The 26121-nt window shown below is 52.5% G+C and overlaps 1 protein-coding gene across 1 annotated transcript in view; it reads right to left on the bottom strand.

Annotated features, from left to right (window-relative positions):
• The window catches only part of TMOD1 (tropomodulin 1), a 73263-nt gene that overhangs the window by 31341 nt on the left and 15801 nt on the right, over nt 1-26121 (bottom strand). The window contains exons 3-4 of the mRNA XM_045841036.1: nt 9709-9865; nt 4305-4424 (exon numbers count right to left, since the gene is read on the bottom strand). Of these exons, the coding sequence (XP_045696992.1) occupies nt 4305-4424; nt 9709-9865 (277 nt within the window). The remainder of the gene's footprint in view (nt 1-4304; nt 4425-9708; nt 9866-26121) is intronic.

Raw genomic sequence — 26121 nt, 5'->3', positions numbered from 1 at the left:
CCCACCTGAGGAGTCCCTAAAGGCCAAGTCGTCCCTAACTGGGGAAGGGGCAGCACTGATAATGGCAAATGCTTGCAGATGACTCCCAGTGGCCTCTGAGCCACGACCCAAGGCCACGTGCCGAGAATTCAGTGCCGTCGGAGGTCTGTCTGTCCACGACCCTGTGGTGACACTTTTCATGTTAAAATTTACACGCTTCTGCTCTGTCCTCTCTCACTTCCTGGGCTCGCCAAGAGCAGGGACTGGGTCTGATTTCCTCACACGGTAGGAGTTCAGTAATGCATGCTGACTCCTCAAGCGGTGAACAAACGCACAGACGGTGCGCAGACGTGAAAACCAATGACTGAATGCGAGTTCACGGGCTTGGCCTCGCCCGCATCACACCTGAGCCAGTGTAGCACATCTGCTGGGTGTCCCCTGCACCTTCCATCGTCCCCAAACACCAAGCCTGCTGCAGGCGCATCTGCAACGTGAGTGGCCCGGAGGGGCCTGCCTCCTGCCCCGGCTCCCCCATTTTGCCCGACCCTTCCTCCTTTAGGGTCAGCGGAACCTCTGGCCTCAGCTCCCCGGCCCCACCACCCAGCCAAGCCCCCCCCCCCCCGTCCTTTTTCTTTTATGACGCTCACTCTCACTTATCATTCCACTTGGTTTACGTGGCTCTGTGAGGGCAGGAACCAGGCACTTTCCTAGGATACTTTTGCCGGGGCTCATCCAGAGCCTGGCCACAGCAGGGAGGCTAGGACGACGATGGCTGTGGAGTGAATGTGGGGACCAGCGCACCACACTTCATGGAAGTGCTCTGCCTGGGAGCTGGGCCGTGAAGGCTCGAGAGGAGGCCGCTCCCTACTTTCCTCCCTCTGATGGCTCTCCTGCAGGGGCTCCATCCACTTCCTCCTTGAGAAAGGTCAAACCCCTCCCCCACCCTGCCACCCTGCCTCTGGCCAGCTTGCCACACCCAGCGCTCGCTCGGGCAGGACGGGCAGGACGTCCCGCCCCCACTGCCTCCATCTCTTGCAGCATCTTTGAAATTCTGGCCTCTGATCCAGCATGAGGAACTGCTGGTCTCTCGGTGGAGCCACAACTCACGTGCTGTCTGTCCCATGGTTCCACCTGGCCATTGGCCTCACCTGGGGCCTGCCCCCGTGTCCCTCACCCTCTAAACACCACTGCCTCTCTGCCCACGCCCCTGCTTTCATCACCTGTCTGAACACTCCCGTAGTCCCAGGTGACAGTGCTTGGGGTGGCATCAGGAGCCTTTCCTACTGTGGCCCCATCTGCCCCCAGCCAACTCGGTGAGACTTGGCACCCCCTTTACCCAACATCTGTGTCCACTGTGCCCCCAACCCTGACGGGCTTTACCCAGGGGGCACTGGCGGTGATGCTGCGACTGGCCCATAGAATGAAGCTGCCTGGGTTCAAACCCCATGGGCAAGGCACGTGACCTCACGGTGCCCACTTCCTCCATCTGTAAAATGGGGACAATAAAACTTACTTCATGGGATTGCTGCAGTCAATAAATAACAGGCAAGGCACTGGGAGCAGCTCCCACAGCCCCTGGGATGTGGTTGGCGATCAGCAAACGTGCAGCCCTTCGTTCCCCAGAGACACTGCCGCTTTTCAAATGCCTCATGCACGGTGACAGGCACCAGGCACCGAGGTGAGCCAGTGAGCGCTGGTGTCGGCTTACAGCTCCCCGCCCACCCCCCCACCCCGGCCGTCTGCTTTAAGGACCTCAGAAGGGCACGGTATCATGAACTGAGCAGATAATCATAATTAGTCATGCCAGCAAAAATAAAGAGAAATAGTTTCAAGAAACCAACACAGAGACTCAGCCCAATACTGCAGTTCTGCTTTGGCACGGGAGCTGGCGGTTCTGAGGGTGCAGTCATCCGATAATCCTCCCGAGCTGACTGATGAGGGGAGTGATGTCACGGAGGGCGATGGCTGGGGGGGGGGGGGGCTGTTGACCAGGGCAAAAACAGCTCTGGGCAAGCCGGTGTGCGGGTGCTGCGCGGCAGTGCCGCCCACACACCTCCTCGAAGCTCGGATTAACCACCGGCAGTCCAGGGGACACCGGCCCTCCCTCCCAAGTCAGGGAAATGCTTCGGCCAAAATACTCACACATGATGTGGGATCTGATATGATTTGTGTGGTTTTGACAGAACAAAACTTGAACTTCAAAGCAAACCAGTTGCGTTTGCTGAGTTAAGTGTGCCGTCTCCGTAGGGGTGAGAGGCCCGCTGCTTCCCTACTTCACAGAGAAAATGAAAACCTTCCTCTCTCAGCCCTGACACCTTCCAGCCACTGCCCTTAGGCCTTTGTAAATGTCCCGCCTCCTGAGGAAAAGGCTGATTGGGTTCAAGTCTATACACCGACTCCCCACATTCACTCCTTGGGTCCCACAACCTGGCTCTGGCTACCAGCACCCAGGGTCGCCCCTCCTGCATAGTTGAGTCTTCTCACTGCCCCTCCCCCACATGGTCCCACTACCGACGACAGCCATCCCCGTTTCTGCTCCCCACCCCCTGTAACAGATGTCCTCAGGACTCATGCACAACACCCACGAGAAGCCAGAGGATGTGATGGGCAGGAGACCAAGTCCGCTAGGATTGGTGGCCTCACCTGGCCTGTACCTCTGAGTCTCCAGCCAGCCCTGAACCCTCATTCCGTCTCCCTCACTCTTGAGTAGTTTCTGCCCATTCTGATTTGGCCTTGGGTTCCCAGCCTGTGTGTGGGTTCCTGGCCCCCAGGGGGCTGGCGTTGCCCGATTCAACTCCCCCCTCCACCTCAGCCAGGACACTTGCAGGCAGAGCCCCACCCCCCCCTCCCCGCCCTGCCCCTGTCGTGGCCTCTGCCTGGAGCTGGACAATGCTAATGACACCCACACCTCTATGCTAAGGATGCCACCAGGGCTCCGGTGTGGATCCCTTGCAGAACTCAGGACTTTCACATACAAGTGTTCCCACCTGGCCGGCCCACAGACACGTCAGAGGGAACTCAGCATCCCCCCGCCCTGGGCCTGCTCCTCTCCCACTGTTATGGGCTGAATTGTGTCCCTCCAAAATCCATGCATTAAAGTCTCCATCCCCAGTACCTTAGAATTTATTCCTGTATTTGGAGATAAGGTCTTTAAAGAAGTGATTAAGCTCCAATGAGGCTTTTAGGGTGGGCTCTAACCTAATCTGACTGGTGTCTTCAGAAGAAGAGATAGGGATGTCAGGGGACACGTGCACAGAGGGACGCAGAGGTGGCCATCTACAGCCGATAAGAAGAAACCAAACCTGCCAACACCTTGATCTTGGGCTTCAAACTTCCGGAAGTAGGAGAAAGTAAATGTCTATTGTTTAAGCCACACAGCCTGTGGTGTTTTATTACGGCAGCTCCAGCAGACGAACTCACCCCCCTTCCTTAGCGGCACCGCCATCCACTAAGTTTCTGGAGCTGGCAATCCGGAACATGACTTGACTCCTCCCCAACCTCACTGTCACCGCCAGACAGAGTCAAGCCCATCTTTCCTCTCCCCTTCCCACTTGCCTGAGTCTCTCCCCACCCTATCGATCTGTCACCAGCGGGGTGACAGCTAATAGCCCCCAAGTCTGCGGAGTAGAAAGGCCAGACAGCCCACTGGCCAGGTGGCCCAGTGTGATGGGGGGCATGCGGAGAGCTTGCGGTGGTCAGGCCTGACTCTGGGGGGACTTGGAATGCAGGTGTGGGGGCAGGGACTAGGTCGTAATAAGGAGACAGTGAGGTGATGAAGGGCTCTGGGGACCAGGCCACCTCCTGGAGTCGTGGGACTGCTTGTGAGGATCATGTGGAAACACACGTGAAGACAGAGGGTGTTGTTTGTGTGACTATGAGATGGGGGGGATCTGAGCTGGGCAAAGTGCTAAAATCAGGTGGCTTTGCTCCAGCCCCTGCGAACTTCCCAAACCTGAGATGCCCACAGCCTTCTGTCTGTCCCTCAGTTTTCTCTTCCCAGGTGGCGTGGGCAGGATTTGGTGCAGGGTGGGTATGGGGCCCCCACAGCTCCCACACCCCCACCCCAGGAGGTTTCCACACCCCTCTGGGACAAGTTCATGGCTGCAACAGATGGCTCCATGGTGTAGTGGGTGTGGGTGGTTTTATCTCTATTTCCCTTGTTTGGGTGTCAGATAACAGACTTCTGTGCTAATATTCTTGGCCTACTCTAGTTCTTGCCAGACAGAGAGAAAGCGTTCGGGTTGACATAAACCATCCAAGGCTCCCTGCAGCTGGGGGTTGGCTTCTTCTGGAGGACACGCGGGGACTTCTGGAATGCCTCTTACCTGCGATGTCGCAGAGTTCGGCATCCGAGGCGTTCGCCAAGGCCTCCTCCAGCTCCGGCTCCAGTGTCACGCTCTCCAGTACAGGATCCATCGGCTTCTGCTTGGGGACCCAGACCTTGCCTGCAAACACATGAGCGCCTGTCACAGGGAGTACGTGGCACTGGGGCAGACTCCAGTGACAGCCTGGGTGACCATCCCAGAGCCCTGTGGTCCCTCCGTGCTGAGAGTCCCTCTGGGGACCCACTGCCAAAAGTCCCTGAGGACAGGAATCGAAGATCTCCCACAAAGCAGCTTTCACCTTTGAAAAGAAGACCCTTACAGCCTGGTCAAACTAGACTGCTCGCTACTGGGAACACTGATCATTAATGTACTTGACCTGTAAGTAGGAAAAAGATACAAAAGAAAAGTATGTTATCATGTCAGGGTCTGGGATCCCCTAACCAAAGGTTCTGATAGGAGAGAAAAATTTAGAACCATCTCTAAACAAAGTAAATAAAATACACTCAGATTATTCAAAGTGGAATGGGAAGCAGGAAATGTCTCCTTGCCTCATGGGACATGATATTTTTATTTTTAAAAAATATTTTATTTATTTATTTTGAGACAGATGGGAAGGGAGGGAGAAAGAGAGGGAGAGAAACATCAATGTGTGGTTGCCTCTTGTGTGCCCCCTACTGGCGACCTGGCCTGCAACCCAGGCATGTGCCCTGACTGGGAATTGAACCAGTTGACCCTTTGGTTCTCAGGCTGGCACTCAATTCACTGAGCCACACCAGCCAGGGTGGGACATGATATTTCTAAGGTGTCAGGTTCATAACTGAACGAGGGAGCAAAGTGGCACACACAAGCACAGTCACTGCTGTGTCCCCCAGGAGGAACGCCTGAAGAAATTCTGGGGCATCCACACAATGGAGGTGCCACTGTTCTCATAAAGGATGATGGAGATTTCCACTTACTAAGAAGGCAAATTCGAAGATAAAATGTGGCAAAAGCAAGTGTACAAAATAGCACAAGTCTTGGCTGGTATGGCTCAGTGGATTGGGCATTGGCCTGTGACCCTGAGGGTTATCGGTTCAGTTCCCGGTCAGGGCACATGCCTGGGGTGTGGGCCAGGTCCCCAGCCGGGGGCTTGCAGGAGGCAACAGATCGATGTTTCTGTTGTAGATTGATGCTTCTCTCCCTCTTTCTCCCTCCTTTCCCCTCTCCATAAAAATAAATAAATAACATTCTTTAAAAAAGATAGCATGAATAATTTAATTCCATGTCTGAAAATGACATCTATATATTCATACAACTGATATTTATTATTTCCTATGTGCCAGGCACCTGTCTAGGGGCAGGGGAATAGCAAGGAACAATGTACAATTTAGTGAAAGCAGCCAGATGACAAACAACTATGGAAAGTGACTAGATGGCATTGTGGAGAGAAATGAAGCCGGGCAAATGACCAGGGAGTTCTAGGCTGGGGGCTGGGGGCCGAGGGAGGTGGGCATGCCCCTCCAGGCTGGGGGGTCAGGGAAGGCTGCACTGACGTGGCGGCCTGTGAGCTGGGAAGGAATGAGGAGGAAGCGAGCCCCTGAGACCAGCAAACGCAGCATTGCCGTGTGACCCAGCGAAAAGAACTGAAAACAGACATTCAGACGGACACTTGTGCATAGATGTTTGTAATAGTACTGACTACAATAACCAAAAAGGGGGAAACAACAAAAAAGTTCATCAGGGGGCGGAGGGGTAGGCAAGCTATAGAATATTACTTAGTCGTGAAAGGGAATGAACGAGTCTTGAAAACCATACGCTGAGCGAAAGAAGCCAGATACACGGAGTCACCCACTGCATGAGTTAACGCACAGGAGATACCCAGGACAGGTACATCTACAGAAGCAGACGGGTGGCTGGCAGGGGAGAAGGGGAGCAGCAGCCCATGGAGGACGGGGTGTATTTGGGCTGACGAGAACGTTTTGGTTGTGGACAGAGACAGCGGCTTCACAGCATTGTGGGTGTACTAAATGCCACTGAAGTGTTTACTTTAAAAAGGTTCATTCTATGTTATGTGAATTTTACCTCAATAAAAAAACCCCACAAAACCCTGCTCACTTTCACTACTGATTGAGAACAGCCCAAAGAGGGGGTGAGGACGGAAGCTGGGAGGTGGTCAGGAGGCTCCTCCGGCCAGGTGAGGGGGAATGGTGACGCGGACCGAGGGGGCATGGGACAGGTGGGAAGGGGCAGGAGGTGCAGAGAGAAATGTCCAGAAGGAAGTTCACTAACTGGGATCAGTGTACATCTATCAGTGGAGAAAAGACTCCGTTTTGTCTTTTAAATTGTTTCCAGCAAAGGTCAATACCTATATAAGCAGAAAACACAACAGAATCATCTAGGAGAAAATCTGGAAAAGGACAAAACATACAAAGAAAACGAAGTGGCTGGAATGACAATCGGCTGTGAAGATGAGTGACATGATGATGAGGAAGAACAGTCAATAAATATAAGGTCCATGGTGTATTAGATCCCTGCCACTGGTGCCTCCACGGAGGGCGGTGACTCTGAGACACCACGAGAAGGACTTGGGCTTCTTCCCTTCCTTCATCTTACTGATTGGAATGGTGATGTGATGACGGGAGCTTCAGCAGCCAGAAAGACCAGGAGGCAAGAACATATTGGAGGAATGGCAGATTAAAAAAACAGAAAGGGTCTTGATTCCTAATACCAGACAAGACACCTTACCAGCCCAAACTCTTCTGAGGGAAAGAAAATTAAACTTCCACCTTGAGTGTCTCTTTTGTTTTACTTCCCCCCTCCTAGCACATGTAGTCAAATCTAATTTTAAAGAAAATATACTGCATGGATATTTTATTCTGATCCCCCGCTTGAATGAGAGTGGAGGAAGTTCAAATTCCTCAGGATTTTGCACCAGCGTGTGGCTCCTACCACATTCTGTGGGGCCTTGCGCGCTGGAGTGCTGTCCACCCCCGCCGAGGCCAGCTCTCGGCCCAGTGTCGGGTGGACGCTCAGCGTGGGCTGGACTAAATGGCCCTGCGTCCGGCTGTTAGAGCTGGAAGGTGTTCCCCACACGTTCTGTTGAGAAGCCCACGAATTCAGCCTGCAAGGACTCCAACGACCATCAGGAAATCCTTTCTGGTGATGGCGCTGCTGGTGGGGATGACAGTGATGATGATGAACCCTTTAGGCTGGTCACTACACAGCAGTAGAACAAATCTAGCCACCCGCCTGGGGTCAGCCTGCCTCTTCTTTCCCCCCATGAAGGCAGTCAGGCTCTGGGAGCCCGGAGCTCTGCTGCAGACTCCAGGCCAGGGGGGCATCATTGGAGGTGCAGGATTGAGTGTGCGCCACCCTGATTCCCTTCCCCACCTGCACCCCATCTTCAGTTCCTCCCCTGGGAGAGGGGTGGGTGCCCGAGGAAGTGGATGCCAGCCAGGACTCACCAGCTGTCTACCTAGGTCCTCCGCTGACTCTCTCAGACTCGGCCTCCCCATTTTTCAAATGGGCAGCTGGGATGCTGGATGTTTCAAAGCCTCGTGAAACCCAGAGATTCCATTGTCTTTATCTGCTACACAGAAACCACTCCTCCTGGCACAAGTGCCTTGCTTGAAAGCATCTCGTGCCAGCATTCTCAGCGGGCACACCTAGCCCTCACGGTCAAGGCCCCAGTTGTTCCCAGGCCTGGCCCTGCCATCCGGCCAGGGTGCCTCGGGTCACACGGTCCTTCTGGAGTTCCGTACTCAGGTGGCCCTGGGCTTCCCCGACCCCCCAGGTTTTCAGTAAAATCTGGTCTGAGCTCCAGCACCAGGGTTTGGGATGGCTCACTGTCCCCCCGCCAACCCCGCCATGTCTATATCTACTGGCTTTTTCATTTTATCGCTTATCAAGCCGATGCTCTGGGCGGCGTATTGTGCTAACCCAACAGGGATGCAGAGATAACAGCCACAGACCTGGACGCTTGGGGTAGGGAGAGACTGGAAATAAACAATCAGTTACACAATTAGCTAATTAATTCAACAGGTACACATTGGGCATCTCCTATGTGCCAGGGTTTATTAGGTGCAGATGTCACAAACAGGCAGATGTGGTCCTTGTCCCTGTGGGGCTTTTGCTCTAAGGCAGTGGCCTGCGATTCATTATACGTTTATTTAATTTGAACTCATTCATTTTGCCCACTGGGCCCCACCGTACACCAGGCCCTGCGCCAGGTGCTGAGGGTACCGCCTGAGCACACACAGCCCGAGGCCCCGCCCTCATGGGGCTTACAGGCCAGTGAGAGAGGCAAGTGATGAGCGAAGAGATGGTGACTACATGGGACCTGCCATGACGGAAGCCCCCAGGCTCCGAGGGGCGAGGGGGAGACGTGCCAAGGGGGGGCTGAAGGGACTGCATGTCCTAAACTGAGGAGACAGGAAGCCCTCCTTGGCCTCCCTGATAAGAGGAGACGGGACACTTGGGACCGAAGGGTCCTCCTCGCTGGCGCTTGCACAGAATTCCCTACAGGCCAGGTGCTATTGTGAGTGCTCTCTGTACATCTCACCTCAGTCCTCATAGCTGGTCACACTATTCACCGCCCCCATTCTACAGACCGGGAGATGGAGGCACAGCGGGTGTAACAGTTTACTCCGGCTCACACAGCTAGTGAGGGGTGTGCCCGGGTTGAACCGAAACATACCCAGCTCCAGGCTGCGCTCCCAACTATTAGCCACTCACAGGGGAGGAAGACAGCCGCGCGGTGCACAGCAGGGCCAGCGCTCCAGGCAGAGGGGAGTGGTGCCCGGGGCGGGGCGGGGGGGGGGGGCGGCGAGCAGGAGGCCCTCAGGGAAGCAGTGCGCCAGGCAAGGGCAAGCAGGATAGAAGAGGGAGGGCAGCAGAACGGTTTGGAGAGCAACAGAAAGTCCCAGAAGGGCTGGGTAGTCTTGGGAGGTCAGGGACTGCCTCTGTGTTCCCCAGACACTTCTAGAAGGCTTGCCTCACGCTGGGGCAGGGGCGTGGAGGGACAGAGGAAGGAAGGAATAACGCAACTGCCAGAGAGAGGAACTTCGGGGAGAGAGCAGGGATGCTAAGGACACAGACAGGGCATCTCTTGTTCTTGGTTTCTGCAGGATGGGCCTCGTTTGGGCCTCATGTCCTGATATCATGACTGATAGCTACTTCTCTCACTTTCAGAAGTGTCTAGGTTTGTATGAAAAATAAGCAGGACATTGCAGCTAAAGGGGACTAAAGAGGGAGTTTTGCTGGTCTGGTTTACCCCAAAACTTCCCTAAATGTACACCTTTGATGCTTTGGAGCTGGGTCGATGTCTCAGGGCCAGGCAGGGATGCGAACAAGGAGGCCCGGCCTGCAGCCGGCGCCCGGAGAGGCGCGGGGAGTGACACACCCACAAGGCAACAGCGTTCAGTACCTCGCTTTTCCCCTGTGTAGGGGACCAGATCTTCTCGGTCCTTAAACTCCTTTGCTTGCTTTTCCAAGTGATCCAAGAGCTCCTCCCTTTTAAAGGGGCCCGTGGGGGCCTTGGTGGTCTGATCCTTCTGCCTCAGGCCTGCAGGCAGCAGTGCATTCTACAGTGGAGGTGGTGGCCCAGGTGACAGAGAGAGAGAGAGAGAGAAAGAGAAAGAGAGAGAGAGCGGTCAGCTGCTGAAGACATGCATTTCTCCAGAAACTCATCATTGAACAGCCGGGCTCAAGTCACTCATTTACAGGGAAGGAATCTGACACCTGCAGGGGCAGGGACTCGTCCACGGTCACACAGCAGAAGAGGCGCAGAGCCAGGCCTCTCAACCTCCCTGTGTTTCTCAGCCTCTCATGTTTTTGAAGGTGAGGGGGTGAGGGGTCAGCCGACACGGGGCTGAGCACAGAGCGACACACAGAGAGCATCTGCTGAGTGACAAATAAGATTAAGTTGGTGTTTGGATGCAGGAGGCTATTTATAGCTGTTGTGTATAAAGTGATGGGGAGAGAAGAAGGCCAAGGCGTCTGAGTTAGAGCCCTGGAGGCAGAGTCAGGCAGGAGGAGGCAGATGCAAACAAGACAAGTGGGCAAAGGCTCAGCAGAACGGCGAGGTGGGCGAGGCGAATGCGGTGGGCGAGGTGGCAGCGTGGGCGAGGTGGCGAGGCGGGCTTTCAGGCTGCAGCCCGGGAAGGCCCAGCCAGCTGCCTGCTACCCTCCCGGCAGTCCGAGCTCAGGACACACTGGCTGTTAAATATTTTGAACGTCGCCCCTGGAGATGAGTCTCTGAAGAAAGATAGCATCAACCAATCACTGCGGTGTCTCCTTCAAACTTGGGCAGGCTTCTAGGTGAGGGCTTCCTCCTAAAGCAGATTCCTAATTAGGGTGGATTCGGATCCCACAGGCTTTCCTTAACTCAGTCCCCAGGACCTCAGAGATACTTGCAAAGATGCTTAGAAATTGTCTGGTGAACGCACCCTTCCTTCAAGGGGAAACTGAGGCCCAGAGCGAGGAAAAACTTTGCCCAAGGAGTTTCAGGGACAGGACTGGAACAAAAGCCAGGGGGAGGAGAGAAATCTTCAGTTCTAGTCATTGCTCTCTCCCCCTTTCACTCGAAGAGGCGGTGGAGGATGCCTGGGAGACAGATGTGAGCAAAATCTCACCTGGCTTCCTGCCACGCCCCCAAGTTGGCAAACTGGACAGCCATCTCATCTCATCCTCCCTTCACTCACCCTCACGCCAGCCCCTTCCCGAAAGCCCTGAGGGAGGGAAATGACGTCACGTGTGTGAAGACAGCTACAAGCACAAAAGGGATAGGGCCTGCGGGGGGCAAACGACGGTTAAACTGCAGTACGATTTTCTTAACAAGATGTTTCACCACTGTCTGACACCACAGTGCTGTTCCAGCAAGAGCAGTGGCTGCGAGATCAGGGGACCAGTGAGTGACGGCGACTCTGGGAGAGCCGAAGGGGCCCAGGCCTGGCTCCGTGCACGGCCTGTGGGAGGGGCTCTGAGAGCGTGTGCCAGGGGCTCCCAGTGTGTGGGAGGGGCTCCGAGAGTGGTGCTGGCGTGCATGCAAGTGGATGTGAGCCCCAGTCAGGAGAGGCGTTTGGGGGCTGGAGCACGTGACGAGGAGTGGGCCAACAGGGAGAAAATCCGCCTTGACTGATCGGCGGCTGAATGTCAAGAACATAAGCGATGTCACAGACATCCCAGCTTCCCCTAAGCAGCAGTCCTCTGACACTGCCCACTGTGTTCTGCAGGACTGGTGACGGTCCCAGGTGGGCCACGTGCGTGTGGTTATGTCCACGGTGAGAGGGTGGACCCTCGTGGCAGGGCACTGTCGCTCTGTGATTGCCCGTCTCGAGTAACCAACGCGCTGTGACACGCTGCACCTCCCAGCTGAGCCCCACCCATCAGGCTCATGCCCGACTTGGAGTAGTGACGACCCCTGCGACCCTGGGCCAGCTGCTTTGTCTCATGGCGCCTCCATTTCTACAGCCTGAAAGTGTGAGCGTTAGTCACTCTCGGAGTCATTGAGAAAATTAAGTTAGTGCCGAGCACTCGTAACTACTTATTATAACTGTTGTTCTGTAATCAGATGAGAAACATTTTAACAGGAGATTGGTGATCCGCATATGTGTGTTACACAGGGGATGAATTATCCAAATATGTCTCAAAAGTAAAAAAATGAAAACATACAAATAAAAAAGAAATGAAGCAGTGAACGCAAGTGTTTTCCCAACAATCCTCACAAGGAGAAACCTGACAGATCTTTGTCTGTAAGAGGCTGTGACGGAAGTTAGGGTTCTGGGGCGCGTTCTGGCCTCTGGAAGGCTCAGTATCGAGGAGGAAGAGAACCAGGTGGCTGTCAATGAGAGGAAAGGATTCGTAAACTCACATCTCTTCTCGAATACACCCGGGAGAAGCCACTGATTTAGTTAAAGCAGGGTTCTCAACCTTGGCACAGTGGGTACTTGGGGCTGGGTGATTCCTTGTGCCTGCAGCCGTGCTGTGCATTGTAGACTGTTCAGCAGCATCTCCGTCCAGTGGAGGCTGGTACCCCCTCCCCTCCGCAGTGTAACAAACAGAGATGTCTCCAAATACTGCCAGGTGTCCCCTGGGGAGCAAAGTCAGCCCTGACTGAGGACCACTGTGTTAAACTAGAGCCCGTATCATTCTAAGAGGAGAATAAAGATGTTTTTAAATTTTTTAAAAAATATTACTTTATGTAGCATGTTAAAATATGGCTTCATTTATTTAAATCTTTATTGAAAGCAGTTGATTAAAAAAAAAACATCAAAGGCCTTTTCTAACAATTCTTAGCTTATACAATTCTCACAGTAAATACTGAGAAAATCAGCGTCATTAGAAGTTAATCTTTTTCCAGTAAATATGTTTAATGAAACATCACATGATTTTCGATTAAAAATCAAAGATAGTTGCGTATTTCTTAAACTCCTGATTATTTCTCATTTTATTTTCAAAAATGGCATGGGACCTCACAGGGTACTACAAAAATTCACTCCAAATGGATCAAAGACCTAAACGAAAGAACTAAGACTATAAAACTTTCAGAAGAAAACACAAGCATAAATCTCTGTGGCCCCAGATTAAACAATGGTCTCTTAGACATGCTGCTAAAATAATAAGCAACAGAGGAAAAATAGATAAATTTGACATCATTAAAATTCAAAACTCTGTGCTTTAAGGGACACTATCAAGAAGGTGACAAGACAACACACAGATTGGGAGAAATTTTCACAAATCACATATGTGATAAGGGTCTGGCATCTAGAATACATAAAGATCTCTTACAACTCAAAACATAAGACACATAACCCAGTTTACAATGGGTGAAGGATCTGAATAGACATTTCTGCAAAGAAGACATAAAATGGCCAACACACACATGAAGAGATGCTCAACATTACTGGTCAGCAGGGAAATGAGCATCAGACACAGAAGGAGATACTGCTTCATACCCACGAGGACGGACAACAAACGTTGGCAAGAGTGTGGGGCAGCCAGAACCTCCGTTCCCTGCTAATGGGAATGTGAAATGGTTCAACCCCTTTGGGAAGCAGTCTGGCCGTTTCTCAAAAGCTTAAACGTGCAGTTATCATCTGATGCTGCAATTCTACTTTTAGGTATATACCCAAGAGAAGGGAAAGCATGTGTCCACACGAAACTTCGCCAGTGCATGGCAGCATTAGTCATAATAGCCAAAAGGTGGAAACGACTCAGATGTCCATCAAACGGTGAATGGATGAACAAATTGTGGTGTCCATACAACAGAACACTATTTGGCAGTAAAAAGAAATGAAGTTCTGAGATCCATTACAACATCGACGAAACCTTGAAAACATTGTGCTAAGTGAAAGAAGCCAGACACAAAGGACTACGGTGTCTGATTCCATTTGTACAGACTGTCCACAGTGGTCAGATCTATAGAGGCAGAAGTAGGTCAGTGGTGGCCTGGAGCAGGGGAGGGGCAGGGGGAACGAGGAGTCGCAGCTAATGGGTATGGGTTTTTTTTTCTGAGGTGATGAAAATGTGCTAAAATTCATTGTGGTGATGGCCGTATAACTGTGAATATACTAAAAAACATTGAGTTGTATACTTTAAATTGATGCATTTTATGACACGTGAACTATAGCTCAAAAAAGTTAGTAAAAATGGTGTATGTTATCTAGAAAATGGCTAGTACAATACAAAGTTAAATGACTATGGACTCTGAGGACAGAAGGCTCCCTGTGTGCTGGTGGCCAGCAGGATGCTGGGTGGCCAGGCGAGAGCTGGTTTACGAGGGTGTCCTGTTTCACGACACCACGATGTGCCTTATTGTGCGAGTTAGTTGCTGAGGAGTTAAATGGGTGAGAAAATACTGCCTTGGGTCTCTCGTGACTGTCCGAACCCAACACCGACTCTCAGACCCAGGCATCCAATGGGTGAGGTAAGGGTTCGAGCAACTGTGGGAGCTCCTACCAGAACAGTCTCTGGGGAACGTGTGTGCGTGGGACTGGACCTTATCCCCTGGACAAGCGCCCATGGAGTGAGAGCGGTGTGTCCGGGCGGGGCGCTGACAGCTGGGCCAGGCCCCCACCGAGGGCTCTCTAACCAGGAACAGCCAGGGAGAGGGGAGGTGAACGGGCAAGTAGAGTAAAGTGGGGGGAGAGTCTCACTGACAGCGTGTGCAGGGAGACAATGTATTGTTTTAGACTTTAAGGTCAATCAAGATCCTCAAGGCAGGGGGTCTACTTTACTGAACAGCGAGGAATAGCCCATGACCAGCCTCCACATTGCCTGTAAAGGTTGTGTGCTGTTGTGGCACCTGTGGGCAATGGGAACCACCTAATCTTTGAGGAGTTTCTATCTCCGTCTCCTACTCTTAAAATGTGCTCACAGTACATTTGCTGGGCACCTGCTTTCTTTGTAGGTAGTTCAAAGGGAAGCATCGGGCTGGCTCCTTCAGGACAGTGAGCAGTTGTGCATCAGGGAATCTGTATTCACACTCACACGCCACACGTACACTGTCAGTCCAAAGGCAGGCTGGTGACGGGTCAGATTTGCTTCGGGAGGAAGCTCTGGTGTAGAGGACTCTGCACATGTCTTCCTGTTCTTACTTAATTGGAAATTAACTCATGAGGAAGGCAGTGACTAATGCCTGGATGATCCTACCATCTCCCGAGAGGGAAGCCAGTGTTGGTTTTCAGGAGGGATTTCTAGATGCTCCCTGATCTTAGCCTAAAACTACAGCTGTTGGCACCGGGGAGTGGTGGGGGCGGCGGGGGCTGCGGGCACTGGAGCTATCCGCACCCCGGCAAACTACCGTCACATGAGAACGTGGGCAATGCTATTGATCTACTCGTCTCTATGAGAAATCCCTTGATTTTGAAATATTGACACATGAGCCAAATATGTCAAAAGCAACACTCAGGCTAAACAAAACACATGTGCAGGCCAGACGCAGTCCATTTTGCCATGTCCGATCTAGGCTTTGCACCAGAGGAAGAACGGGGTAGGTATATACATGAGTATTTAATTTAGAAGGGTTTTAAATGTTTAAACCACATTAGAAGTTTACTATGTTCTTGGAAATAATCATAAGGGCTAATTTCCTATAGGGCCCTACTCATGTTTTGTTAAATGGTGACTTCCCTTTAAATGCTGTAAAATTAAAACGGGGACGTGCAGCTTGACAGGTTCACATCTTGGTCCCGACTCTCCCACCCACACTCTGGAGTCCAGTTGTCCCACAGACGATGGAAACTTTGACGAACCCTCAACTGTGCCGAGAGGAGCTCTCACACCCAGCAGACAGGTGCCAGTGAGGCCGAGTATCAAGTATCTGCACGGATGCCGCTGCTATAGATAGCTGGGCTACGTGGGAAGCCATTCTGGCCGGAGCCACTGCAGGCTCGTTCAGATGTGCACCTGTGCATAACACACGCACACACAGGCAACACAGGCGTGTGCACATGCACAGTTTATTAAAAGAAGCACAGAATCCTGGCGGTTCAGAGCTGCAAAGCCCTTAGAAAGCCTCTGGGCCAGTGCTTTTATTTTCACTTGGGGAAACTGAGGCACAGAAAACTGAAGCCACTTGCCCAGTGTCACACCACTCGGCCACACAGCCAGGAAGCCGAGCCTACACAGAGAGGACAAGAGCATGTATGTAAGTAGCATGCCCACGCATCAGTACGCACGTTTCAGGCTGGTGGCTACTCATATATAAAACGTCCCCTAACTTCTTCACAGTGACGAAATACAAGCCGTTTATCACCTTTGCCAAGTAAATCGGCCACGTCTAAGAACCAGGGAATGTAAAATGTGCCCTCTGGGTCTGGGCCGCCGCAGTCCGGGGCTTCTGCCCTGTGGCAGAAGCAGACACGACTCCTCGGACGAGGATGGACCTCGGGCCGCAACCTCGTTGGCCACACAGTGGCCGAGAACCAGGGAAGGGAAGGGCCCTGCTGAGGTCACTCACTGGACTGAGTGCCCGGGGCTCTTGACTTCCAGGCCACAGAAAACTTTCCATCCCACCTGACTGCCTTCCTCTAGGAACAGATCCTGGAAACCAGACGTGGTGCCATAGGAGAACCGGACTCCCCCCGCAAGTGTTAGAAAGCCAGAGCCGCCTCCTTATGAAACTAGTCTCGTTTCACAGGTAAGAGAACGGAGGCCCAGAGGCACGGAGCTCCTGTCGGGGTAAGGGGAACCCAGGAGGCTTAACTTCTCAGGATTCCCATGGGCCTCTTCCCCCCCGCCCCCCCTTCCAAACAAGCTCAGCACGTCCCAGAGGCCTACCCGATGCCCCGCCCCTCCACCACTCCAGCCAGGCCAAATGCTTTACAGAGGAGTCAGTCACTCAGTTACCTTTCACAAGGCACTTGATGAAAAACCTTATTTTTCAAATGGTCTTGAGGACTTGTATTTTCTAGTTATCTGCCAGGTCTGTTTCCTCTTGTGTGAAGTGCGGCCCTTTAGTCCCTCAGGGGCCCGTCCAGGTAAAGGGCACTCGGTCTCTGCACTGCTGGCCCGCAGCTCCCAGATCCCACCGGAAACCACCCAGTGGGGCTTCCACAGGGACTCCTTGTCACACATGGTGGGGGGACTGAACCTGACAGTGTGGAAGGGCAGAGGGACCGCACCACTCATGCCCCAGTCACAGAGGGGACAAGCAGGGGACAAACCTCCAAGGGCTCCTGCCTCTCCAAACATGCCCCCACCCCAACAGACACACTCTGGGCGTCTTTATCTTTTGCTCCAGAAAGATCCAGGCCTTTGGTTCATCAGTCACGACCTCACTGCCGATGTGTGAGATCCAGTAACTGCCACTTCTCACAGTCAACTCTACAGGGCAAGGGGGCTGACCTCCAAAGGCGCCCTTGCAGCCCAAGCCCAGTGATTATTGATGGTGGGACCTACTGGTCACAACAACACACTTCATCTCTCTCTGGCATTCATGGCACAAGGTAGGGCCAAACCTTCCTTTCCTGGCTTTCTCCTGACCCTCCTTTCCTGCACATGCCCTGCTGTGCCACCCCTTGGCATCCTGAGACAATGCATGTGCAATCCCCCTCCACAGGGGCTCACAGTGAGAGGGGAGACACATCGCATGTGAGCAGCTCACTCTGTGCCCCTTCTTGGAGGAGGTGGTCCCTGAACGGTGTGTGTTTCAGGGGATCAGATGAAGACCAGCCAGATGAAGGGGTGAGAGCAGAGTGGTGTTCCAATGGGGTAAATGCACAGCACAGACAAGGCATGGCAGGATGAGGGGCGTGGTACACTGAGGGAAGACGTGGGGTGAGTCCGATGGTGCAGGGCTTTGAACTGTCTCCAGCCCATGGGCACCACCCTGGTTCAACGCATCAGGCCTTCCTGGGACCAACAGATGAACCTCCTGCCAGGTGTCCCATCCTTAGGCCTCTCCACCACTGCTCCTGTCCCTTCCCATCAGCCATCCCGACCTCACCAACACGAGCATCTGACCGTGTCACCCCTCAGCACACTCACAAATGCTCAGCGCATCGGTGACCTCCACAACCAACAGGATCATGACCAATTCATCACCCAGGCCCGGAGGGCTCTTTATGATTTGACCCCAACCTGCCTCTGCCTCCTGACTCGTTCCTGGCTCCGAGCGTGCTAGGGTCCAGCCACTGGAGGCTACTCCACATTCCACAGCCACGCCTGGCGCTCTCACACTGCCACGCCTTGGCTCAGGCCATGCCCTCCGTCTGGAATTCCATCCCTTCTCCTCCCCCGCATTCATCTTTTAAGCCCTTCCCTTGGGCACCCTGTTCAGCCTTCACAGTGCTCCCCACATTGATCTGGCAATTCTTTCCGAACTCCCCTAGGCATTTTGCCAGGTCTTCTATAATGTTCATCCTGAATTGTCTCAGAGCACATTTACACCATATCTCTCTCCCTAAGGAGACTGGGTGCCCCTCAAAGGCCAGCCTGGATGCATCTTAGTCTTCTCTGAATCCCATGCTGGGTGCTAAGGAAGTGTGACCTGAGTCATCCAGAATCACATAACACGGATGCCCCAGCTAGGGGAGAGATGGCATCACTGGGACACCACCCTTCAGGTCGACATCACACCTGCTGTCTCAAGCTCTTTGCTGGGCCACCCAACCTCAGTAGATTTGGAAGAAGGGGACACATTATGAAAGGTACCAGGTGGGGGTGTCCAAGATGGGAGACCAGAGTTCACTTATGGGGGTTTTGGGAAATGCCGAGTTAGAGAGTAAGACCTTTGCAATGTTTCCTTTGGAGGCCTGGGTTTGATGAAACCCCTACCAACTCCGCTCACTCCTCAGCGCTCCTGGCAGGACAGGACGTCATGCCACGAAACTGGCAAGCCCAAATTGTGCCTGAGAGTCTGCTTCCCCTTCTTCAGTAATAAAAGCACTCCTTTCTTTTAGCTGAGTACATGGCCACTGAGATTAACGACATGTTTTCCAGACTCCCTTGCAGCTAGGCTGAACCATGCAAGAAACTAAGTTCTGTCCAATGATATGAGAAGTGCCCAGTGGCAATGTCCAGTAACCTCCCTCAAAACAGGCACTTGAATAATGGCTTCCCTCTTTCCCTTTCTTTGTTCCCGGTCCCTCTATTGCTATGCTTGGAATGCAGCAGTCACGGATGCCACCTTAGACCACGAAGAGACCACGAAGATGAGGGCAACATCCTAGAGAAAGTGAGCTGGGTGGAATCTGGGACTCTGGGGAGTGTGGGGGGCTGAACTCCATACCAACTCTAGACTGCCCACCTCTGGACTTTTCCTTGAGGGATAAATAAACCACTGCTTAAGTCATATTATTCTGAGTCTATCATTTGTAGTCAAATGGCATCCTACCTGCCAACCTGGGTTCTCATCCCAGGGCTGTGACCCAAAGACAGGGCGCTAGTATTCTTGGACTTTGGATCCCTCTCTATAGAATGAAGCTCAAAAGCCCCTTTTAGCTTGGAACCTCAGAATAAAGATTTGAATTCCACACAGAAGCAACTTACTGATAATTGGTTTTCTCACCCTGGGGCATTCTTGTTCATTTCCATGCAACTGAACAGATGCCTCGGTGCGGGGACACTGTCAGGGCACCTGCCTCCAGCCATGCAAGCAGAGCACTGCCCGGCTCCCAGAGCACCGTTTGCCCTCTGGTGCATGTGAACAGTGTCCCCTGGGTTATCAGCGCACAACTCACCCAACTGTACCTATACCCATGGCAGTGCGACATGACTCCAAATCTCAAGGAGCCTAGAGTCCAGTGAGCAAATCTTATTCAGGTTTAACAAACATTTACTAAGTACCTACCATGTACCAGGTAGTGGACTAGGTGCTTTTAATATATTTAGCTGTATTTACATATACGTGTATGTACATGTATGCATACACACATATTTATGTATAAACAAAAACCAGTCATATGGAACAGGGCCAGAGCTGCAAACTGGGAGGCCTACAGTCTAATCAAATGCCGAAACATGGTTTGTTTGGTGTATATGTTTGGATGAGATGTCAAGATTTTAAAATAGGTAACTTGACCATAGAAATTTGGATTTCTCATATCTCTTGAAAATCAGGTATGGCGATATTGAACCTGCACTTTCACACTGTCAGCAATTGGTGGAACTGAGTGGCAAGGGCCCTTTAGTCAGACACAAACTCCCCCATTTGCCTCAGTCCCCACTACTCCCTATTGTCTCTGACAGAGAGGCTAAGAAACAGTTATCATTTATCACTGGCTTTGTCGTTGCATTTCTTCCTGAAAGGTTCAATGAAAACTTTCTTGTGTCCATCTCTCTTTCAAGAATGGGCAAATAAAAGATGGCCACGTATCACAAGAACACTGGTCCATCTTCCTTTCTTCATGTATACCACCCACCTAATGTGGAGGCAGGGTCCAGTCTGCTGCTGCTTAAGCAGAAAGTGTTCTCTAGAGAGGGGGGAGATGGGGAAAGAACGGTGGGGGGAGGGGAAGGCTGAGTTCAAATTTTATAGTGATTTTTTTTCTTTTTAAGGGTGATTTGAACCAAATAAGGTACAATTTTTATATTTCTTACATTTGGATGATGGGAATATGGACATATTTTGTACTCTCCTATATGCTTAGAATGTGTCTTATTAAAAATGTCGAAACCAGCCCCGAATGTATGTGTCTCAGCTGGCTGGGCGTCAGCCCGCAGAGTGAAAGGCGGCAGGTTTGTTTCCTGGTCGGTCGGGGCACAGGCCTGCGCTGTGGGCTGGGTCCCAGGTTGGGGTGCATATGAGGGGCAACCAGTGGATGTTTCTCTCACACATCCGTGTTTCTCTCCCTCTCTCTCTTCCTCCCCTCCCTTCTCTCTAAAAATAAATAAAGTCTTTTTTTAAAATGTTAAAATCAGAAAGGAAACAGCCCAGCATCCTCTGTGGCAGGTGCTGTGCCGGGCACTTGGCCGAGGGGATCAGGGAGGCTTTGCAAGGGTGGGGGCGGGGGCGGGAGGTTAAGCCTGGTTCCAACTTGAATGAAGGGCTCCAGGCCTAAGAGGCCCCTCGGCAAGCAGCAGCCGCGTCAGGGAGGAAGGGATGGAGGGGAAAGGAGGGCATTCTGGGGAGGCTGGAGAGGGGTGAGGGGGAAGGGGTCACGGGGCCAGAAGAGAGAGGTGGGGTGGGGACACGCTGACACCTGGCTTCACTCACCCTCACTGCCTGCCCCCCAGGTCCATCCTTGGCTCTGTGAACGGCTAGCAGTGTTTCTAAGGATATGTGCCTATTTTTAGAGCAGAGATTTATTTCTTTCCATTTCAACTGTTTACTTCTGTCCTGGGCTTGTGAATCTGCCGGTTTGTGTTACAAGGGAGAACCATGGCCCTGTGGACCGAACCCGGCTGCTCCCTTCACGGCCAAGAGCGTCCTGCGGCTTACAGGTTACAGTTTGGGGCATCAATAGGGAGGATTTCACTGTTTTGCCGAGTCTGGTGGGAAGCTGTGTGTTGGGACAGGAAGACCCAAGCTCTCATCTTGGCTCTGCACTGACTCACTGTGTGACCTTGAACAAGTCCTTTCCCCTCTCTGGGCTTCAGGGTTTTTGCTGCTGTTGTTTGATTTTTCATCACTAAAGGGATAATGATAATACTTACCTTGTAGGACCGGTGTGAGGATTCCATGGGATGCATGAAGCACTGGGTAAATGGCACATGCCCAAGGGGGGACCCTAAAACCAGGGCTTCATTACTTGTGCTGTGCATGGACACACAGGGGTGGGGGAGGGAGGGTTAGATGGTACCTCAGTGTCCTTGTAGCTCTGAGATTCTATAGATTCTGAGATTCTGAGATTCTCCTCCATCATTTCTTCTTCCAGTTCATGGCCCATGCTCTCAGAACTCCTGACACATTATGGGCTGAGGAAGGCACGTCTGCCTGAACTTGGTCTGTCACTTACTAGCTGTGTAATTCTGGGCATCCATCTCCTTGTCTTAGAAGAGGACTAACCCCAACCTGTGAGGAGCGGGCTCATAGGATCCTTGCAGAAATGTTATGAGATGACCCCCATAAAACACTTAGCACAGCACCTGGCATCTAGGAAGACCCCAAGAAAGAATAACAGTTGTTGTTGTTGTTATTTCAGGCTCTGCAGGGGGTCTGTCATCCTGTTGTTGTTTCTGTGGTTATAATGCGTCACAGATCCCTAATGGCCGACCTCAAAGTCAACTCCTAGGACGCAATTTCTTTCCAAGGTTGGGATTATCTCTACCATCTTCTCTCCTGCAAATATTTCGATCTTTTCCTTGAAACACTTTGAAAAATATTCTTCCTTTTTCCCAAAGACTCATTAACAAGTAATATTTACAGTTAAATTCTTTGTGTTGGTGGTTTCTATCTTTTTTAAGATTAGTATTTTTAGTAAAAATAACATAACTTCAAAGGAAATCAAATTGAAAAATACAAGTTGCTGATAATCCTACACCCCACGCCCTTCCAGGCCCATCCCACATGTGTGCTGGGGGAGGGGGAGGGGCGTGGCTCACAGCACAGCTCCGGCGTCACGGCTGTGGAGTCTGGAATCCCAGCACCACCGTGTTGCATCCTGGGCAGGTTACCTCACCGCTCTGAGCCTCAGTGTCCCCATATTTAGAAAGGGGCTGATAACCAAGCCTCTCAGAGGATTACACAAGATAACCCATGCAGGGTTTTGCCCACAGCACACCCAGGGATTGTTAACTGCCTATCGATCCTACCAGAATGCACACACTGCTCCCTGCAAGTCAGGATGACTGGCCACTCTCAGCCGCCTCTGCCCATCGCCGTTCTCCCTGCTGCCTGGGGCAAAGGCAATCTGAACCGAGGAGCTGGCTCAGCTTCAGAGCAGCATCCACTTAACTCCGGAGAGAGGAGAAAGGGCAGATCCTCTTGGGGAATCAGTCAGCAGTGGATACTTTTAGCACATGGAGCATTCCTCTCCCGCGGGAGTCCAAGTGCAACAATCTCATGATAAGCTCGAGTTTTTCCAGGCCGCAGAGAGGGAGAGAGTTTCAGGGATTTTTTTTTTCTCAAGTCTAAAGTCCTCGGCTGCAAACATCACTGCTCTCCAGCTCGAGTACTCGGCTCTGTCACATGACCCTGGGGCTTAACAGTTGCATCACTGCAAACCTAACCGCCCCCCCGCCCTGCAGTGGGAGATGAATTCACGTGACAAGCCACCAGGACTTAGCGGAGTGGTGACTTCATCAGTTATATATATGTCTAGTCACCACGTTGCACACCGGAACTAATGCAGTATTGTATGGCAACATGAAAAATTTAAAAAAATGTTTTAAAGACTGCCAGGAATTGCTTATAAAATCATGGATGGTTAGGAAAAAAGTATAACTGTGTGTGGTGACGAATGTTAATGAGACTTATTGAGATGATTGTTTTGTAATATGTATCAGTATCGAATCATTATGTCATGCACCTAAAACTAATATAACGTTATATGTCAATTATACCTAAATTTTTTAAAGAAAAAAGCACAGATGCCGAGAGCCAGAGCGGGAGTCCGAGGGCATCTTGATGGACTGCATCCGCCTTGCGGACAGGGAAGCAGGTCCACAGAGGGAGGAGCAGCACGCGCCCAAGTTGGGAGCAAAGCCGGGAGTGGACGCGAGCGCCTGCCTCTCAGGTTGTCTCCAGGGAGAGAGGACAACGATTTCACACAGAGCACCCTCCCCAGCTACAGAACCAGGGCGCGTCGGTGGCTCAAACTGTGCTCCTGGAGACTGCCATGAAGCACTACGGTGAACTACGATGTGAACTCTTGGGAAGTGCCATATGAGTGCTTGTGAAACAAAAATTAAAACTGGAGGATACGGACTCACAGAGTATAACAGAGAGGACCGCGGACGGGGGTTCTGGTCCGGTTCTGTTTGGCCTGTGACCTAGAGCTGGTTCCTCCCTGGACTCAGGTCCTGCTCTGCAGGTCGGAGATCGGATGCCCACTGGTCCCGGTGCCCTGCCCAGGCCAGCCGGCTCTGACGCCTCTCATGGTCTGCATACCTGTGGCCTCTCCCTGTGCTGGGGTTTCGGAACCCGGGCCAAGGGCGGGTGAAAAGTGAGCTGGAATGTTTGTGCTCTCAGAAAGTGGGAGGCCCCCTAGCTCTTTTCAAAACTTACATACTGACTTGCAAATCAGGTAACAGAGACATCTCAGTGAAGGGGCCAATTGTGTGGCTGGGACAAAAAAAAGAAAGAAAAAGAAAAACCCACTGGCCTCTCTTATCTCTTATCCTCTCTCTGATTTCTCTTTTCTTTCCTTGAACTTAGAGAGAAAGGGGTCTTTGAAACGTTCCTTTCGAAACCACAGTGGTGTGAGAAGCGTGAGTCTCAGGTTGCCCGGCGCTGCTCCCAAACCCGAGTACACGGTTACCTTCCTCCCTCCAGCGCAGGAGGCGCAGGCACTTGGGAGCCTATTAGAAATCTGAGTCTCCGTGCCTGGTCCTGTGACACTGGCCGTGTTGTCGGCTCTTGGAGCCCCAGGCTCTCTGTCCCTCCAGTGGACACAGGCCTCCCTTCCTGCTGAGCGCCCCCACCCCCCCACCCTGGGGAAGGGCTCAGGGCAGCTGGCTGTGTGAGAGGCACAGAGGCCCTGGGAATTGCTGCTGAGGCCGGATGCCTGATATTTGGGGTCGGGGCGCTGTGGGAGCTCTTTGCCGGTTTAGAAGTGAAACAGAACTCCCAGCTGGAAATCAAGCAGTCTTTGGGGACTTTACCCTGGGTTCTGAGGGGCTCCTGCACCTGCCCCCTCCCCACTTGCAGGCCTGGTGCTCCCCACTACCTCTGCCATCACCTGCTCGATTTTCAGTCACAGCCTAATCCAGCCTCATGCCCCTCTAGCCGGCTCAGGGCAATGCCGGCAGTCCCGAAGGCCAGAGGCAGCAGGCCTGGGGGCGGGGGCCCTGGGGGTCTGCCCTTTGCCCTGGGAAGAGCTGAGACTCTGCGACATGTCGGGAGTGTGGGGGGGACGGGCAGGAGCCCTTTCTTATCACCAGAAAAGAACTCTCCCACCACAGGCTGGGTAGGACCACAGGGGCTCCCAGGGAGCCCCTTCTCCCTGCCCCCCATCTCCTGGGCACCCCCACCAGTCCCTCTGTCCTAAGACAGCAAGCCCACCAAACCACTGCCCCCCCAGGTTTCCCCAGCCCCACTGAGAAAACCCCAACCCTTCAGTAGCCTGCTCCCCGCCTCCTCTGGCCCAAACCCCTTCCAGGCTCATCTCACCCTCCACTGAAACCACACCAAGACTCCCTGTTCCCCACCCCCTTCTGTGCAAGACCCTTTGCCCTTGGCCTTCACTGGGCCTGGAGTTCTTTGTTTTATTCTTGACTTAGAAAAGTCCAGGGCCCAGTTCCAGTGTCACCTGTTCTGTGAGGCCTCCCACCGGTGAGAATTAACCCTCTCCCTGAGCTTCCACCTGCTGCCCTTCAGAGCACAGTTAATATTACACCCACCGCCCTCCGGGCTGAGCGCCTTCGGGGCAGACCCCGCCCCAGGCTCCCCTGTGGGCGGCCAGCACAGGGCCTAGTGCCCGGCCAGTGACCGAGCCACCTTTACCGAGTCCACTACAGGCAGCACACCCCTCTTCTGTTCTCACTTGTTAAAGCTGTTTGTTCTTGCAGCAGTGATCTAGGATACAATGGTTGGAACGGAATAACTGTACAGCAATAAAGCTGGAAACTTCATTTTTTCTTGCCCACGTCGCTAGTTTTTGAGGCAGCGGGGCTAACAGGGCAGAGCCATGGTGCAGAGGAAGGGGACGAGCCCAGGGCTCTCCCACCAAGGCTGCTTTCTCATCACCTGGAACAACCTCATTGGTGGACCCGCCCCCTCACGGCTGGGCAGGGGGAGCGGTGGGCAGCAAGATGACAGTGAGCTGCTGGAGGGACTCGTCATTATTCTACGGGGCCTAGGGCCCAGGGCCCCTAGACAAGGATTCTGGGTCACCTAGAAAGAAGCCACATAATTAAATCTGGAGATAAGACCAGGTGATACGCTCATGGAAGCTTGGCCCTGGAGACACTAAGGCCTAGACAGGGGCAGCAACCAGTTCAGGTTCAAGGCCACGAGGAGTGTGAGAGACAGGGCCAGGGTTGGGACGGGGCATCTAACCTCTAGTCCTGCATTTCCCCTGCAAACCTACGCTGCCTCTACGCCAGCTGCGAGTACTCGAGAGTTAGGGAAACAGTATGTTGGGATAACCAGAAGTTTGTTTAGTTTTTTTCCATAAAATGGCTCTAGTAGCCCTTGTCTTTAACTTTGTTTGAAACAATTTTGTTAAATTGTATTATGACAGCTGTCACATCAGTGTGCATTTTTAAAAAACTTATCAAAAGTGGTAAATTTTTG

This window comes from Phyllostomus hastatus, unplaced genomic scaffold (genome assembly GCF_019186645.2).
Source record: "Phyllostomus hastatus isolate PE091 unplaced genomic scaffold, TTU_PhHast_1.1 phas_contig_34, whole genome shotgun sequence".
NCBI classification, from domain to species: Eukaryota; Metazoa; Chordata; class Mammalia; order Chiroptera; family Phyllostomidae; genus Phyllostomus; species Phyllostomus hastatus.
This window is presented reverse-complemented; position numbering and strand designations above follow the sequence as displayed.